This window comes from Ranitomeya imitator, chromosome 4, assembly GCF_032444005.1.
Source record: "Ranitomeya imitator isolate aRanImi1 chromosome 4, aRanImi1.pri, whole genome shotgun sequence".
Classification (NCBI taxonomy): Eukaryota; Metazoa; Chordata; class Amphibia; order Anura; family Dendrobatidae; genus Ranitomeya; species Ranitomeya imitator.
Genome location: NC_091285.1, coordinates 313,910,007 through 313,927,732, shown reverse-complemented (window position 1 = coordinate 313,927,732; position 17,726 = coordinate 313,910,007). Strand labels below are relative to the sequence as shown.

The window sequence follows — 17,726 nt, the reverse complement described above, 5'->3', positions numbered from 1 at the left end:
GTGCAGCCTGTGTGCACAGGTTTTTAAATATCTACTGATCAACAAGTATTTACCAATCAGTGGTCATTTAATGCAGTAAAGTCAGCTAGTGTAAAAAGGCCTTTAGATTTAAAATTTCAGAGAGAGGCCCAGCGCCTGCGCACTGCAGGAATTTGCTCTGCCTTCAACAGGGCAGATAAATACGTCTGCACAGAAGCACGATGTCGGGGAACCTGTGAAGCAAGCAGGAGGGCGGCTGTTGTGAATTCTGTGGTCACAAGTGGTATTGCAGTCTCTGGGCGTCCTCCCTCAGGTGTTTTGGTGAGCTCGTTGGCTGCCTTGCTATTTAGCTCCACCTGAGTCTGTCTTCCTTGCTCCTTGTCAATGTTCCAGTGTTGGATCTGAGCTACTGCATCTTTCCTTGGGCCTGCTGCTCTGCTAGATAAGTGCTTCTAGTTTGTTTTCTGTTTTTTCTGTCCAGCTTGTTATTATCTTTTGCTGGAAGCTCTGAGAAGCAAAGGGGTGCACCGCCGTGCTGTTAGTTCGGCACGGTGGGTCTTTTTTGCCCCTTTGCGTGGTTTTCGTTTTAGGGTTTTTTGTAGACTGCATAGTTCTCTTTGCTATCCTCGCTCTGTCTAGAATATCGGGCCTCACTTTGCTGAATCTATTTCATTCCTACGTTTGTCTTTTCATCTTGCTAACAGTCATTATATGTGGGGGCTGCCTATTCCTTTGGGGTATTTCTCTGAGGTAAGTCAGGCTTGTATTTCTATCTTCAGGCTAGTCAGCTCCTCAGGCAGTGCCGAGTTGCATAGGTAGTGATAGGCGCAATCCACTGCTGCTTCCAGTTGTGTGAGGACAGTTCAGGTACTGCAGTCTACAGAGATTCCACGTCTCAGAGCTCGTCCTATTGTTTTTGGTTATTGCCAGATCTCTGTATGTGCGCTGATTACTGCACGCTGTGTTGCCTGATTGCCAGCCATAACAGTACAAGGAGCCAATTCAATGATTTCCAATAGAGGGAAAAAAGAAATCCTGACATCATTTTTTTTTCTTAGCTCTGTCTTCAGTCTTTTTTTTCCCCTAGACATTAGAGTGCTTCAGGACACAGCTGTGGACATGGATATTCAGGCTCTGTGCTCCTCAATGGATAATCTCGTTGTAAATGTACAAAAGATTCAAGATACTATTGATCAGAAATCGATGCTAGAACCAAGAATTCCGATTCCTGATTTGTTTTTTGGTGACAGAACTAAGTTCCTGAGCTTCAGAAATAATTGTAAGCTATTTTTGGCCTTGAAACCTCATTCTTCTGGTAATCCTATTCAACAGGTTTTGATTATTATTTCTTTTTTGCGCGGCGACCCACAGGACTGGGCGTTTTCTCTTGCACCAGGAGATTCTGCATTGAGTAATATTGATGCATTTTTCCAGGCGCTGGGATTGCTTTACGATGAGCCTAATTCAGTGGATCAAGCTGAGAAAAATCTGCTGGCTTTATGCCAGGGTCAGGATGATGTAGAACTATATTGTCAGAAATTTAGAAAATGGTCAATACTCACTCTGTGGAATGAATCTGCACTAGCGGCTTTGTTCAGAAAGGGTCTCTCTGAAGCTCTTAAGGATGTAATGGTGGGATTTCCTATGCCTGCTGGTTTGAATGAGTCTATGTCCTTGGCCATTCAGATCGGTCGTCGCTTGCGCGAGCGTAAATCTGTGCACCATCTGGCGGTATTGTCTGAGAGTAAGCCTGAGCCTATGCAGTGCAACAGGACTATGACTAAAGTAGAACGGCACGAACACAGACGTCTGAACAGACTGTGTTTCTATTGTGGTGATTCTACTCATGCTATTTCTAATTGTCCTAAACGCACTAGGCGGTTCGATAGCTCTGCCGTTATTGGTACTGTACAGTCCAAATTCCTTTTGTCCATTACCTTAATGTGCTCTTTGTCATCATATTCTGTCATGGCGTTTGTGGATTCAGGCGCTGCCCTGAATCTGATGGATTTGGATTATGCTAAACGTTGTGGATTTTTCTTGGAGCCTTTGCGGTGTCCTATTCCGTTGAGAGGAATTGATGCTACACCTCTGGCCAAGAATAAGCCTCAGTACTGGGCCCAGCTGACCATGTGCATGGCTCCTGCACATCAGGAAGTTATTCGCTTTTTGGTACTGCATAATTTGCATGATGTGGTCGTGTTGGGGTTGCCATGGCTACAAACCCATAATCCAGTATTGGATTGGAACTCTATGTCGGTAACCAGCTGGGGTTGTCAGGGAGTACATGGTGATGTTCCATTTTTGTCTATTTCGTCATCCATTCCTTCTGACATCCCAGAGTTCTTGTCGGACTTTCAGGATGTATTTGAAGAGTCCAAGTCTTATGCCCTTCCTCCGCATAGGAATTGTGATTGTGCTATCGATTTGATTCCTGGTAGTAAATTCCCTAAGGGTCGTTTATTTAATTTGTCCGTACCTGAACACACCGCTATGCGCAGTTATGTGAAGGAGTCCCTGGAGAAGGGACATATTCGCCCATCGTCGTCACCATTGGGAGCAGGGTTCTTTTTTGTAGCCAAGAAGGATGGTTCGCTAAGACCGTGTATTGATTACCGCCTTCTTAATAAGATCACTGTTAAGTTTCAGTATCCCTTGCCATTGATTTCTGACTTGTTTGCTCGGATTAAGGGGGCTAGTTGGTTTACTAAGATTGATCTTCGTGGTGCGTATAATCTGGTGAGAATCAGGCAGGGAGATGAATGGAAAACGGCATTTAATACGCCCGAGGGTCATTTTGAGTATCTGGTGATGCCGTTCGGACTTGCCAATGCTCCATCTGTTTTTCAGTCTTTTATGCATGACATTTTTCGTGAGTATCTGGATAAATTCTTGATTGTTTACTTGAATGACATTTTGATCTTCTCAGATGATTGGGAGTCTCATGTAAAGCAAGTCAGAATGGTTTTCCAGGTACTGCGTGCTAATTCCTTGTTTGTGAAGGGATCAAAGTGTCTCTTCGGTGTGCAGAAAGTTTCATTTTTGGGGTTCATCTTTTCCCCTTCTACTATCGAGATGGATCCGGTTAAGGTTCAGGCCATCCAGGATTGGACTCAGCCGACATCTCTAAAAAGTTTGCAGAAATTCCTGGGCTTTGCTAATTTTTATCGTCGCTTCATCTGTAATTTTTCTAGCATTGCCAGACCATTGACCGATTTGACCAAGAAGGGTGCTGATTTGGTTAATTGGTCTTCTGCTGCCGTGGAAGCTTTTCAGGAGTTGAAGCGTCGTTTTTGCTGTGCCCCTGTGTTGTGTCAACCTGATGTTTCTCTTCCGTTCCAGGTCGAGGTTGATGCTTCTGAGATTGGTGCAGGGGCGGTTTTGTCACAGAGAGGTTCTGGTTGCTCAGTGTTCAAACCATGTGCTTTCTTTTCCAGGAAATTTTCTGCTGCTGAGCGTAATTATGATGTGGGCAACCGAGAGTTGCTGGCCATGAAGTGGGCATTCGAGGAGTGGCGTCATTGGCTTGAGGGTGCTAAGCATCGCGTGGTGGTTTTGACTGATCATAAGAACCTTACTTATCTTGAGTCTGCCAAGCGCTTGAATCCTAGACAGGCCCGTTGGTCGTTATTTTTTGCTCGTTTTGATTTTGTGATTTCATACCTTCCGGGCTCTAAAAATGTGAAGGCGGATGCTCTGTCTAGGAGTTTTGTGCCCGACTCTCCGGGGTTATCTGAGCCGGCGAGTATCCTCAAGGAAGGAGTCATTGTGTCTGCCATCTCCCCTGATTTGCGGAGAGTGTTGCAGAAATTTCAGGCTAATAAACCTGATCGTTGTCCGGCCGAGAAACTGTTCGTCCCTGATAGGTGGACTAGTAAAGTTATCTCTGAACTTCATTGTTCGGTGCTGGCCGGTCATCCAGGAATCTTTGGTACCAGGGAGTTGGTTGCTAGATCCTTTTGGTGGCCGTCTCTGTCGCGGGATGTGCGTGCTTTTGTGCAGTCCTGTGGAATTTGTGCTAGGGCTAAGCCCTGCTGTTCACGTGCCAGTGGGTTGCTTTTGCCCTTGCCGGTCCCGAAGAGGCCTTGGACACATATTTCGATGGATTTCATTTCTGACCTTCCCGTTTCTCAAAAGATGTCTGTCATTTGGGTGGTCTGTGATCGCTTTTCTAAAATGGTCCATCTGGTGCCCTTGGTTAAATTGCCTTCCTCCTCTGATTTGGTGCCTTTGTTCTTCCAGCATGTGGTTCGTTTGCATGGCATTCCTGAGAATATTGTTTCTGACAGAGGTTCCCAGTTTGTCTCAAGGTTCTGGCGAGCCTTTTGTGGTAGGATGGGCATTGACCTATCTTTTTCCTCGGCCTTCCATCCTCAGACTAATGGCCAGACCGAACGAACCAATCAGACCTTGGAAACATATCTGAGATGTTTTGTTTCCGCTGACCAGGATGATTGGGTGTCATTTTTGCCGTTGGCTGAGTTCGCCCTTAATAATCGGGCCAGCTCGGCTACCTTGGTCTCTCCATTTTTCTGCAATTCTGGGTTCCATCCTCGTTTCTCTTCAGGACAGGTTGAGTCTTCGGACTGTCCTGGTGTGGATTATGTGGTGGACAGGTTGCAGCAGATCTGGACTCAGGTAGTGGACAATTTGACCTTGTCCCAGGAGAAGGCTCAGCTTTTCGCTAATCGCAGACGCCGTGTGGGACCCCGACTTCGTGTTGGGGATCTGGTTTGGTTATCTTCTCGTCATATACCTATGAAGGTTTCCTCTCCTAAATTTAAACCTCGTTTTATTGGTCCGTATAGGATTTCTGAGATTCTCAATCCGGTGTCTTTTCGTCTGACCCTCCCAGACTCCTTTTCCATACATAATGTATTCCATAGGTCGTTGTTGAGGAGATACGTGGCACCTATGGTTCCATCTGTGGAGCCTCCTGCCCCTGTTTTGGTGGAGGGGGAATTGGAGTATATTGTGGAGAAGATTTTGGATTCTCGTGTCTCTAGACGGAAACTCCAGTATCTGGTCAAATGGAAGGGTTATGCTCAGGAAGATAATTCCTGTGTTTTTGCCTCTGATGTCCATGCCCCAGATCTTGTTCGTGCCTTTCATGTGGCTCATCCTGGTCGGCCTGGGGGTTCTGGTGAGGGTTCGGTGACCCCTCCTCAAGGGGGGGGTACTGTTGTGAATTCTGTGGTCACAAGTGGTATTGCAGTCTCTGGGCGTCCTCCCTCAGGTGTTTTGGTGAGCTCGTTGGCTGCCTTGCTATTTAGCTCCACCTGAGTCTGTCTTCCTTGCTCCTTGTCAATGTTCCAGTGTTGGATCTGAGCTACTGCATCTTTCCTTGGGCCTGCTGCTCTGCTAGATAAGTGCTTCTAGTTTGTTTTCTGTTTTTTCTGTCCAGCTTGTTATTATCTTTTGCTGGAAGCTCTGAGAAGCAAAGGGGTGCACCGCCGTGCTGTTAGTTCGGCACGGTGGGTCTTTTTTGCCCCTTTGCGTGGTTTTCGTTTTAGGGTTTTTTGTAGACTGCATAGTTCTCTTTGCTATCCTCGCTCTGTCTAGAATATCGGGCCTCACTTTGCTGAATCTATTTCATTCCTACGTTTGTCTTTTCATCTTGCTAACAGTCATTATATGTGGGGGCTGCCTATTCCTTTGGGGTATTTCTCTGAGGTAAGTCAGGCTTGTATTTCTATCTTCAGGCTAGTCAGCTCCTCAGGCAGTGCCGAGTTGCATAGGTAGTGATAGGCGCAATCCACTGCTGCTTCCAGTTGTGTGAGGACAGTTCAGGTACTGCAGTCTACAGAGATTCCACGTCTCAGAGCTCGTCCTATTGTTTTTGGTTATTGCCAGATCTCTGTATGTGCGCTGATTACTGCACGCTGTGTTGCCTGATTGCCAGCCATAACAGGCGGCATCGCAAGAAGATGGGAGGCACCGGACCAGGACCTGCGACATCCATCGGACAGGACCGCCCCCAGGTAAGTATAAAAGTTATTTTTCTTCTCTTACAGGCTGAGTTGGGGGGCAGATATACAGCATTATAGAATACTGTAGATAATCCCTGATAGGTGGTGGCTGTAACTCGGTTTTGCCAAACCTGGTGACAGGTTCCCTTTACGAAAAGGTGAACAACTCAAAAAGTCAACCAGACGGCAAAGAGATTCTGGCACAATACTGTGAGAAACTTTGCTAAACAACGGTTATAGTCTTCTTTTGTACAGTTACTATCCTAGACGCACAATTTGCCCAGCACATGCGATAAATGAATTCAAGAAAGCAAACAATGAACAGCGCAGAATGTAGAAAACAATAAATACCTGGAGGTTTACAAGGCTTTCCAATAACAAATAAAGGATAAAGCACAGTTTCCATAGGCCATAGAACAGATTGCATCCCAAGATAGGAAAAGAAAAAGAAAGAACCATAGAGTCATAAGCAGTGCTGAACATGTACAATATGATTCTCATGCCCACACTTCAGCAGCCTATAAACATACCAGTTCTCATTGTATTGAACGTAGACATTGGGGTATGAAGAATGGCATTTAGCATTTTCTGGTGTAACACCTTGGAGGCGGATATGAGGCCATGAACAAGTGGCAAACCTCGGAATATTCCCATTGCCAGCAGGGAGTCAGCCACACCAACGTAAATATAGAAGACGTAGTAAGAGCTCGTTGAGGTCACGATTACCGGGGCCTTAGAGGATTCATTTGTTGCAGGTGTTGTTTTATTAACTTCAGAACCTCTTCTAAATGAGAAAAAAAGAGAAATTGTTCAGAAAACCTGCAGTAAGGTGCACTTATCACCTTGTTCTTTATTAATTAAACCTGCCAGCAGATTTGCTCATACCAACCCGCTGAGATGGATAGATAGGAGAACTGGAGATCTGCATAAGTGTAAATACAAGTGGTGTATTAGTGTCAGCATGACTTTTGAAATACAGTTTCTCCTAAGTGAATTGGGAAGAGACCGCAGTTTTGAAGTGTTCTCTAGTTTCTATGATGAGCCCCGCCTCCCTTTCCCCCTCTGTGATTGGTTGATGGCTGTAATAACCATAGAGGGGCCCGATCCAGCCATGTATGGTAGGCAGTTGGGGAAGGGAGAGAGGTGGGGGGTTGGGAAGCTCTTCGCCAAAAAAACAAAGTGCACTTCACAGCTAGGGTTTGCCTCGAATCAACTTACTGGAATAGCAGACAACTGTATTTCAGAAGTCATGGTGCTACTTACTATGAATAGGAATATACTGTATACTGATATCTATTTTATATTTGGAATATGCTTTTTTCTTCTTTATTCATTTCACATTTGTAGGCAGTCAGAGTGACAATGCTACTGCTCAGAGTTGTAAGAAACACAATTCCACAGATTTACTTTAGAGAAGAATAACCTATTCATTAAGTTGGAAGACTGTTGTGAGCATGCTCTATTACATGTGCACAGGTTGCTGTGCAGGGAAGGCAAGAAGGAAAGAAGAGGTGAACTGTGACACACCAATATAATGGTGTCATTTTGAAATTTTGCATTGTCCATGTAAAGAATACATCCCAGTGAGATCTGGACCTTGATGATAATGAGATGATAAAAGTGATCTCCACATTTCAAGAAAAATATATCTTTGCACCATGTTAGCCAGTAGATAGAAAAATATTAAAATTTGAGACTCCTCAGTGGTTGATACCTTTTAATGGCTAACTGAAAAGAAGGTAATAAATAGCAAGCTTTCGAGAATACTCAGGTCTCTTCATCATTATACAACATCATTAGAACTATGTACAATAAAGCAAAATTCCACAGCAATTTGTGGATCATTAGCCACTTAAAGACACAAATGGCCCGATTTATTAAGATTGACGCTTTCCACTCAAGTCTTATTGACAGAGACTGCTGGCATGAGATGCGTCTAATTCATTAATAAGAGTGCGCCACAAACAGAAGTGCCCTGACTGGAGTACATTTCAGGCAAAATTTAGGCCTTTAACATGGTGTAAATATGTTTTAAAGTAGATGCCATGCCTCATCTAGCACATGCTCCACCCAATTTGGCGGAACTGGCGTAAAACTACCAAACATTGCAAATCTTTTGTGCAACTGCAAATTGAGCGAAAAAAAAAATTACAACATTTGAAGGAGTTTTACAAGAGAAAGCTGGAAAAAAACAACTTCATGATTCATGGCCAGAAATCCTATTATATAAATGACCAAATTAAATGATTTTATAATTGTCAATGACATGGATATGACCCAATAACCTGTTTCGGCAAGGCATCCATGCTGTCACTAGTGCTTGATAAAATCGGAGATAAAAACTTCCTTTATACCCTTCTTCCATGCTAAGGCCAATGGTGGTTCTGGTAAAGTAAATCATGCGTAGCAAGAAGACAGTTTAAGTCAAATTTTAACAAGTAAAATGTGAGATATTTTGTAGCTCAGTTAAAAGATAATAATTGCCCTTTTAGGAATCCAAAGTATCTGTGGACAAACTGTTTTTTTCTGCGTTTTTTTCTCCATTCATTAGAATAGGTCAAAATGATCCAAAAACACTGAAAAAACTGACATGCTGCAGATATGAAACTCTTTCAAATCTCCGAGGTAAGAATAAGCACCATATGCATGAGACTCCAGGAATCTTATTCATTTTTCTAGCACTAGGAAATCCTTCAGTTTTTGTGACAAAGCTGAGGGTAAAAACATGACAAAAATGCTGCAAATACTTAATCCAAGCAAGACTAAACATCTTACATTTTCAGGTTTATTAATATTTTGGATGGACCGACAGCAATGTGGCTGTTCAATAATAGAATGAATAATTAATAATACAAAATTCTTAATAACTGTGCACACAGTGTACCATACTGGTGATGACAAAATTGCATTGAACTTAATAATGGGTGCTTGCAGTGTACTGGAGCCACCAGAAGTGGCGCTGGAAGTATCTCTTGGCTCTAGCTAAAAAAAAGATCATAAATGGTAGATTATACTTACTGACTGATAAGCAACAATCCTGCCAAGGAAGCAGCAACCTGTAAACCAAGATGGCAATCACATTATTATTACGACTTTCATTGATCATAGTGTTATTATGTATATAATTATAAATGAACCAACATCAAATATGTATTAGTATTATATCTGGTAATCCAAACTAGTATAAATCACATTATTCAGGGATGTAACTGTGCTAGAAGGACGTAGATCTGGGGATTTATTATGATGGAATATAGGCTGAACTGGATGGACAAATGTCTTTTTTCGGCCTTACTAACTATGTTACTATGTTACTATTTATTTATTTTACTCAGTTATATAGCGCCATTAATTCCATATCGCTTTAAAGTCAGCAGCATCACTGTCCCCGATGGGACTCACAATCTAAATTCCCTATCAGTATGTATTTGGAATGTGGGAGGAAACCGGAGAACCCGGAGGAAACCCACACAAACACGGGGAGAACATGCAAACTCCTTGCAGATGTCCTTGGTGGGATTTTAATCCAGGACTCCAGCACTGCAAAGCAACAGTGCTAACCACTGAGCCACCGTGCAGCCCCTAACTATAAAGATAGATCAATTACATAAATAATGTGAAACATCATTCACTTGTATATAGAAAGGTACTATGCACATGTGAAATGTATAAATCCTACATATACATAATGGAAGTGCAAAATTCATAATGTAGACTCAAGCAAACTTTAAGAGGGGTCATCCATTCATAGGTATTTGATGACCAATCTACAGTATAGGTCATTAATAGCAGATCGGTGGGAACAGAATTGCTAAGTGTGTAGTTTATTCAAAGTATAGCTTTGTAGAACAGCTGATGATCCAGCATTTCTGGTTACCAGTCTTTAAATCTGCCATAGAAGTGAAAAAAGGCTGATTGTGTGGTCACAGGATGTTGGACTCCCACAAATCTTCTATCAATAACCAATAGTTTATCAAATGCCTAAGCCCAGACCACTAGTGTGGGTAGCAGGTTGGTACATACCTAAGCCAAGATCACTAGTGTTGGTAGCAGGTTGGTACATACCTAAGCCCAGATCACTAGTGTGGGTAGCAGGCTGGCACATACCTAAGCCCAGACCACTAGTGTGGTAGGCAGGTTGGCACATACCTAAGCCCAGACCACTAGTGTGGGTAGCAGGTTGGCACATACCTAAGCCCAGACCACTAGTGTGGGTAGCAGGCTGGCACATACCTAAGCCCAGACCACTAGTGTAGGTAGCAGGTTGGCACATACCTAAGCCCAGACCACTAGTGTGGGTAGCAGGTTGGCACATACCTAAGCCCAGACCACTAGTGTGGGTAGCAGGTTGGCACATACCTAATCCCAGACCACTAGCGTGGGTAGCAGCTTGGCACATACCTAAGCCCAGACCACTAGTGTGGGTAGCAGGTTGGCACAAACCTAAGCCCAGACCACTAGTGTAGGTAGCAGGTTGGCACATACCTAAGCCCAGACCACTAGTGTGGGTAGCAGGTTGGCACATACCTAAGCCCAGACCACTAGTGTGGGTAGCAGGTTGGCACATACCTAAGCCCAGACCACTAGCGTGGGTAGCAGCTTGGCACATACCTAAGCCCAGACCACTAGTGTGGGTAGCAGCTTGGCACATACCTAAGCCCAGAACACAAGTGAGGGTAGAAGGTTGGTACATACCTAAGCCCAGACCACTAGCGTGGGTAGCAGGTTGGCACATACCTAAGCCAGACCACTAGTGTGGGTAGCAGGTTGGCACATACCTAAGCCCAGACCACTAGCGTGGGTAGCAGGTTGGCACATACCTAAGCAAGACCACTAGTGTGGGTAGCAGGTTGGCACATACCTAAGCCCAGACCGCTAGTGTGGGTAGCAGGTTGGCACATACCTAAGCTCAGACCACTAGTGTAGGTAGCAGGTTGGCACATACCTAAGCCCAGACCACTAGTGTGGGTAGCAGGTTGACACATACCTAAGCCCAGACCACTAGTGTGGGTAGCAGGTTGGTACATATCTAAGCCCAGACCACTAGTGTAGGTAGCAGGTTGGTACATACCTAAGCCCAGATCACTAGTGTGGGTAGCAGGTTGGCACATACCTAAGCCCAGACCACTAGTGTGGGTAGCAAGTTGGCACATAGCTAAGCCCTGACCACTATTGTGGGTAACAGGTTGGCACATACCTAAGCTCAGACCACTAGTGTGGGTAGCAGGTTGGCACAAGCAATATGTCTCAGCTTATTTTTTCTGCTTTGATATAGAAGTTTCTCAAAATTATAAAAATCGAGCCATTCACTGCGGCATATGTTACTTTTACATACCTCTGCTAAGAAAATCACTAGGACAAGAATAAGAATGACGACTAGGCTCTTGTGAGCAGTGGCATATCTGAAATATGTGTTCCAAGTAGTGGTTGGTGAGGCGCTGTCCGTGTCATCGAGGAAGCATTCCTGCATGGTACGGGTTACATGGTGCAGTTAGGTCATGGTTACAAACACTTACGCTAGAAGAACACTTTGCATTAATTCACACAATGTTGGTGCTTATGTGCCAAACATACAGCCAGGTCTACTGTGAGTAATTGTTGCCTTTGCAGTTGCATATATAGACCACAAATTAAAAACAAAATGACATACCCTGGGGTCAATCTTTTCATGTTTTTAAAGCTGTATTGAAAGCCCAGTTGACAAATCAGTTTAATATTGTTAAGGCTGCAGAATCCCCATGTTTAAAGGGGTTGTCCTCTTTTAGAGAACTTTATGCTACATGCTGCGATAATCATAAAAAAAACCTCCTCTAGGTCTGCCTCCTGCTTTCTGCTGCTCTCTGCCCTGGTTGTTTCGCTGCAACGCTGACATCATGTCAACAGCGCTGCAGTCAATCATTGCACATGGAAGTACTCAACTATTTTTTTAGAAGTATTGCAGCATGTGATATAACGTTTTCTTAAAGAGGAAAATACTTGTATTACAGAAGGTCAGAAATTATGTATATTTTGTGCATTAAGGAGGACCTGTCACTAGGTTAAAAGTGGTCCGATCCCGAGGATTCTATTCTCTACTTTTTAATTTATTTGTTTAATTCTGCAATATTGCTCCAGAGATACACGTCTTTTCATTCAGTGTAAATTTTTATGGTCTTTACCAAGGGGATGTGGAGTAAAACTCTCTGCAGCATTCTCTCTTTTCTCCACGTACAATGTACTGAACACCTGGATATTGCACAGTTTTCCTGCTGCAACCATGTCATTGTCAGTTAAATTATATAGTAAATCAAGCATGCATGTGCAGACCGGTTACCAATAAGACGAGCACGAGGATGGTGTATCACTGAGGCCAATAACCTGCTCCTCTGATGTCATCACCTCACTGTCTGGTTCCCAGGTCTTGTCCTCCTCTGAATTATCATCATCAGCTTCATCCTTCGTTCTGGTGACAGGTGGGAAATGACCTTAGCTCCCTGGCCACCTGCCTGATACCCACCTCAAGATTTGCCCTGGCTTAAAGGGTTACTACCATAGCCAGTGCCCCTTCCACATCATGCAGAGTTTGCAACACAACTAGGCACTGAAACTGTTTTCTCCATCTCCTCAAGCCCCTTGCTATCTGAAAATATGCTTCTTGGCTTCAGCAGCGCACAACGCAGGACCAGAAGTTCAGAATCTAGCCTCCGGTCATGTGCAGTGCGACTCTGAAGCCGGGAATCATATACCCAACTGAAGAAGTGCAGTGACACTGCCGAAATGTGCAAGATTTACAGGGGCTGGTGATGACGACAGCTCCTGCAAATTATGTTAGCACACCCACAAGGGCTATGATAACATGGAAAGAGGGCCGACAAGTCTGGAGAAACTAATGCCCCATCGACTAGTCAAAGCCCTCATTAGCATAGGAAAAGGGGTCATTATAAAAGCTTTTTTAAGCCTCCTTTTTACAGGAAAATATTATACTGGGCTGGTTAGGCAGGGAATTTACTGATAAATAAGTGAATGCTGCTGGGTTGGTGGGCATGGCCGACCTTAACCATAACTAAGCATTGAATGCTTGAAGTACTAAGCATGAAGCCAGTACAGCTATTAGAAAATGTCATTTGACATGCAGACATAGTTTATTCGACTTGTCTGAAAATGTTTTAATGTGTATGTAGGCATATTGTCTCTTTGGGAAGAGGAGTGTTGCTATATTATAATTTTTCAGAAAGAAGAGGAAATTCTGGAATTTAGTCTAGAATGTAATCTATCTTTTGTTTTGATTCCTTCTGTAAATACATTGATAATAAAAAAACAAGAAACGACCACAAGCTTTGGGCATTCAACGTCTTATCTCTATCTGGAAAGGCTGACTTTGTACTAGCGAGTGTGCCTAATACCCTCAATATCCTCAGTCCACAAATGAAGACCGGCTGTTTAAAGGATGTGTCCACTATGAACAATCGATTTTTATTAGTATTGTGCCCGATAGGTAAGGTTACATGATCTCCTGCTGGAGTGATTCATACTAGCTGTAACCTATTGAGGAACACAGCAGTATGTTTTTTTATGCTGTATTGTTCTTTGTTATATTTTGCCACCGGAATATTAATTATCAGATTAGGTTGACATTTTCTGCTCTTATTATTGTTTTTCTTTATTCTTAAAATGAAATCTTGGTACCAACTGTAGTTAAACAACTAACTATAGTCATGTCTGGCAATCAGCCTAAATTAGACTCAGATTGTGAAAATCATAGTCGTTTACACTGCACCACCTGCTCTTAAACGATTGACAATCAGCTACATATTTACCAATCCACGGCAAATTTAGACAAAAGGAACACATTTCTGATGCACACAGAACGATCGGTAATTGATTGATATGTGCACGTAGACTGACATTTTTCTTGGCAGCACTTGACGTGTTTATATACTAAAATGTGCTGCCGAGAATGATAATTTTTAAGTAAGTGTGGTGTGGTGACCCATCTTACAGCCAGGGAACGCTGTGTGTGCGCTTCAGGATGTGCCTGGAGGCATAATAATTGTGAATTAGTGACCGGAAGAGTTGTAAATGGCCGGTATGTGTGTCGCAGAGGAAGATACTCTGCACTGTCAGCCTGAAGTAAGGATGTTCTGGGACCCTTAGTCTCACAAGTAAATGTGTTGTTTGTATAATTGTAAAGGGAGGCTGTCAGGGCTATGAGAGATGGGCAGGTCAAACTAGCCACACACACACACAACTCCCACCTATGGGAGTGGTTACAACCATATAATGTGACTGAGGTCTGGTCACATGGGTCAGAGTGTATGGATCGGTGTGGTCCATGTGCAAGGTCCGGTCTGTGTTGGAGTCTCCTGGGAGTGGAGATGTCCTGGAAGCAATTAGAAAGACTGTGGACCTGAATGCTCAGGGTGTTGGATTGTCCTGGGATGGACTGGAGTCCTGCAAGCACCTGGTGAGAGTGTGAGTCCTGATGGTCTGTGTTGGAAGCTCCTGTGAGTGGAGTCTTCCTGGAAGCACCTGAGAGACCGTGGACCTGGTTGTGTGTTGGAAGCTCCTGTGAGTGGAGTCTTCCTGGAAGCACCTGAGAGACAATGGGCCTACAGAGCCTGGGATGGCTTCTGTGCTGGCGAAGCCAGGACTGACATGGAGTCAGCACGAGGAGCTTAGTTCCTGAAAGGTAACCCCGGAAAAGGGGACTCTACATATGCCAGAGACATTTTTCTGATGCATGAACAGACTGGTGGTCGTGACAGGTACATAATTCTATATAATGAACTGCATATCCCGGTTTATGATGTTTAATAAACCAAATAGACTAACTTAAGTTGAGAAATCGTGCTTGAGTGATTAAATCCCGTGTCAAGCGAGTGTCACCCAACACACTCAGGTAGCGTTTCACCACATTAGCTTAAATATAATTTCACCTAACAAAGGAGAGTTTTGCTCATGTGTCCGGTTATTTTCAGCCTGTTTACACTAGATTATCAGGAAACAACAATTGCCTAGTTTAAATGCACCCTAAGGCAACCCATTACTAAATTGTAAAAGTGTAGTACAATATGAAAAGAAAACAAATGAATTTCAGTCAGTTATACATGAATCATTCTGGCATAACTTTGGTTTAATTTTTTTTTTCACATACGGTACAATTTTTAAATGCAGGAATTAATATTAATGGAAACTATCAGATCCAATAACACTAATATCCTGTAGATATAGGGTTAATCTGCAGGTTAATATTGTTATGTTGCTACCCAGCTGTTGTACTGAAAGTGCGGCACCCAGAAGAAATTGAACTTTAGTTTTCCCAAGAGCTGCCAGCTTTCAGTCATGCAGGCGTGTTCCGAGCAATTACAGTAACCACTCACAGAACTGAGGGCAGAGGCTGTAAGCATGTAGTGGCATTGAGTGACAGCTGACTCAGCAATATATCAGTACAGAGGCAGCTGTCAGTCAATGCCAGGTGTGCTTACAGCCGCCGCTCTCAGGGCTGTGAGTGGTGACTGTAGCCATGCTGTACATGACTGAAAGCTGTCAGCTCCCAAGAGCAATAAAGTTAATTTTCTCCTTGGCGCTACACTTTCACTTCTGTAACCAAGCACCTTCATAATGCTATTAATCTGCAGATGAACCCTATATCTGCTGCCTTATGGTACTATTGGACCTATCAGGTTCCCTTTAAGGCTCTGATTCATCAAAATGATTCTGCCAATATTCTCTAGTAGTAGCTCAAAAATTTTGCAGCTTTTGGTATCTTTACGCCTCCTCCGGTCAGCTCCATCATCATTTTGAACGGCAGGCAGAGCTTAGCAGAAGAGATGTGCCAGTCTATGCCTGGAGTACATTTTTTTATTCTGCTGCATGACAGCTGTAATTTGCACCAAATTCATAAAAAGATGCAGCTTTCAAGACTGCAGTTACCAGAGTAAAAAATATACTCAATATGGGCAGGAGAATATTTCTGCTATAATTTCTGCCACTTTCTGCTGCAAATTAGAGTGTGTTTGAGGAGCAGTGATTCCCCAACTTTCCCCTAAACTTCTTGGAAATAGTGCTGTAAAAGTTGCACAATGAACAGAAAACTAATCTTTGAACATTCTAATATAAATAATGTAAGAGTATAAGACTTGTTTGTACCTTTAAATCTTCCTCATTAATTTCTTCACTGATTTCCATAACACTGTCCTGTGAAGACCGTCTGCTATAAATGTCTAATTCTGGTGACAATTTGGATTGGGGGGCCATCGACATCTTCCTAATTGATGTTCCCCTTCCAAAGGCACCTTGACTTTGTGAAACTGATGTACCAGTCATTAAGTTCAACACAGATTGTCTTCTTCTACCTTGAAAAGTTGGTCCAGTGTTAAGAATGTTACTCCTTGGCAGAATTGCTTCCCCTTGCTCTGAATCTGGAACTAAGGAGAGCTTTCTTTCTTCGGGTTCAGTGGGAGATTCTTCTTCTATTCCACTCATTTGTGGTTGAGATTTTTGCATGATAGACAATTTTCGGCTTGATTTCCGAGCGTTAATAATTGAGTTTTTTCTCTTTTCTATAAATTCAGCTGCTTGCTTGAATGACTTATTTTTTACTTCATTTCTAACAACTACTGGATCATTCTCGATGGAGAATCTCCTCAAGGTCTCTGTTAATATTGAATTTCTCCTTTCTGCGCTAAAGTTATCGAAAGCATCAATCCCCATCAACTGAGAGCTGAAGTCAGGACGTTTATCTTGAAGTTCTGCAAATGTTCCGTAGAAATAACAGCTGCCTTCATGCAGCAGGAGAATTTTGTCAGCTTTCTTAAGTTGTTCTAATTTTGAGGTAACAAGAATTCTGGTCTTGTTGGCCATTAGTTTACAGATGCAGCTAAAAGAAAAAACAAAGTTTATTAAACTTAATGTGCATATATTTCATTGCTAAAAAATAGTCCTACATAAAGCATTTATTTTTATAAATTTATTTTTCACAGATTTTTTTTAATGAAAATAGTACAATGGTAGATAATACTATATCTTCAAATCTTCCTATGAACTACAGTACTTCCTCTCCTTGTATTTTAAGGATTTTGAGGAGAAAAATGTAAACTTGTTCTTGCAATATTTTTTAAATCTTATTAAATTTACATAAAATATTGAATATACAGCATACATATATATTTTTTGTACACTGTAATACTTTTAAAATAAATTGTGTTTTATATTCCATTTAGAATGACAAGTTTAAAATTCCGAGTTCGTGAAAATTAAATAGCAGGACCCGGTCCTTTGGCCACATCAATATCTGTGGTTGCCGGATGGGAGCCCTAAAAAACACTCTTTCCTAATGGCATCCTTGGCTCTTCTATTGGTTGGCAGTTCTGACTTAATATTATTGTTGTGATGTGATCCACATGTGTTGGCTCTCCAAGCTAGCTAATCAAAAGAAGAGCCACAGTCATAGCTATTCTCAAGGCGTCTGGTCATTTGAATTGATGCACACCAACTCTATTCAGCACATATTAAAAACCCAAGTTTTAGTACACCTTAAAGCAAAAGTTCAACATTTAACCTAATGTCATGTGGAAAGGCTGGAAGAACAATAGCGCAAATAGGGTCTTATCCTATTACAGATTAGAATGTAATTCAGGAAAGAACTGCTCACCTCTTCAGGCTGTGTAACACAACCATAGATTGAATACAGCTGCTGCAGACCCACCAAAGGAATGACGATGATTGTAAGAAAAATGGGGTAAATTCTGTACTGCTGGACCAAAGGATTAAAGATGAATGAAGCCAATGATCCAGGAG

At 42.7% G+C, this 17,726-nt stretch overlaps 1 protein-coding gene across 1 annotated transcript in view; it reads right to left on the bottom strand.

Moving 5' to 3' along the window:
• The window catches only part of CFTR (CF transmembrane conductance regulator), a 268,329-nt gene that overhangs the window by 112,863 nt on the left and 137,740 nt on the right, over positions 1–17,726 (bottom strand). Inside the window, exons 14-17 of the mRNA XM_069764852.1 lie at positions 16,077–16,806; positions 11,284–11,412; positions 8,967–9,004; positions 6,479–6,732 (exon numbers count right to left, since the gene is read on the bottom strand). Coding sequence (XP_069620953.1) covers positions 6,479–6,732; positions 8,967–9,004; positions 11,284–11,412; positions 16,077–16,806 — 1,151 coding nt within the window. The remainder of the gene's footprint in view (positions 1–6,478; positions 6,733–8,966; positions 9,005–11,283; positions 11,413–16,076; positions 16,807–17,726) is intronic.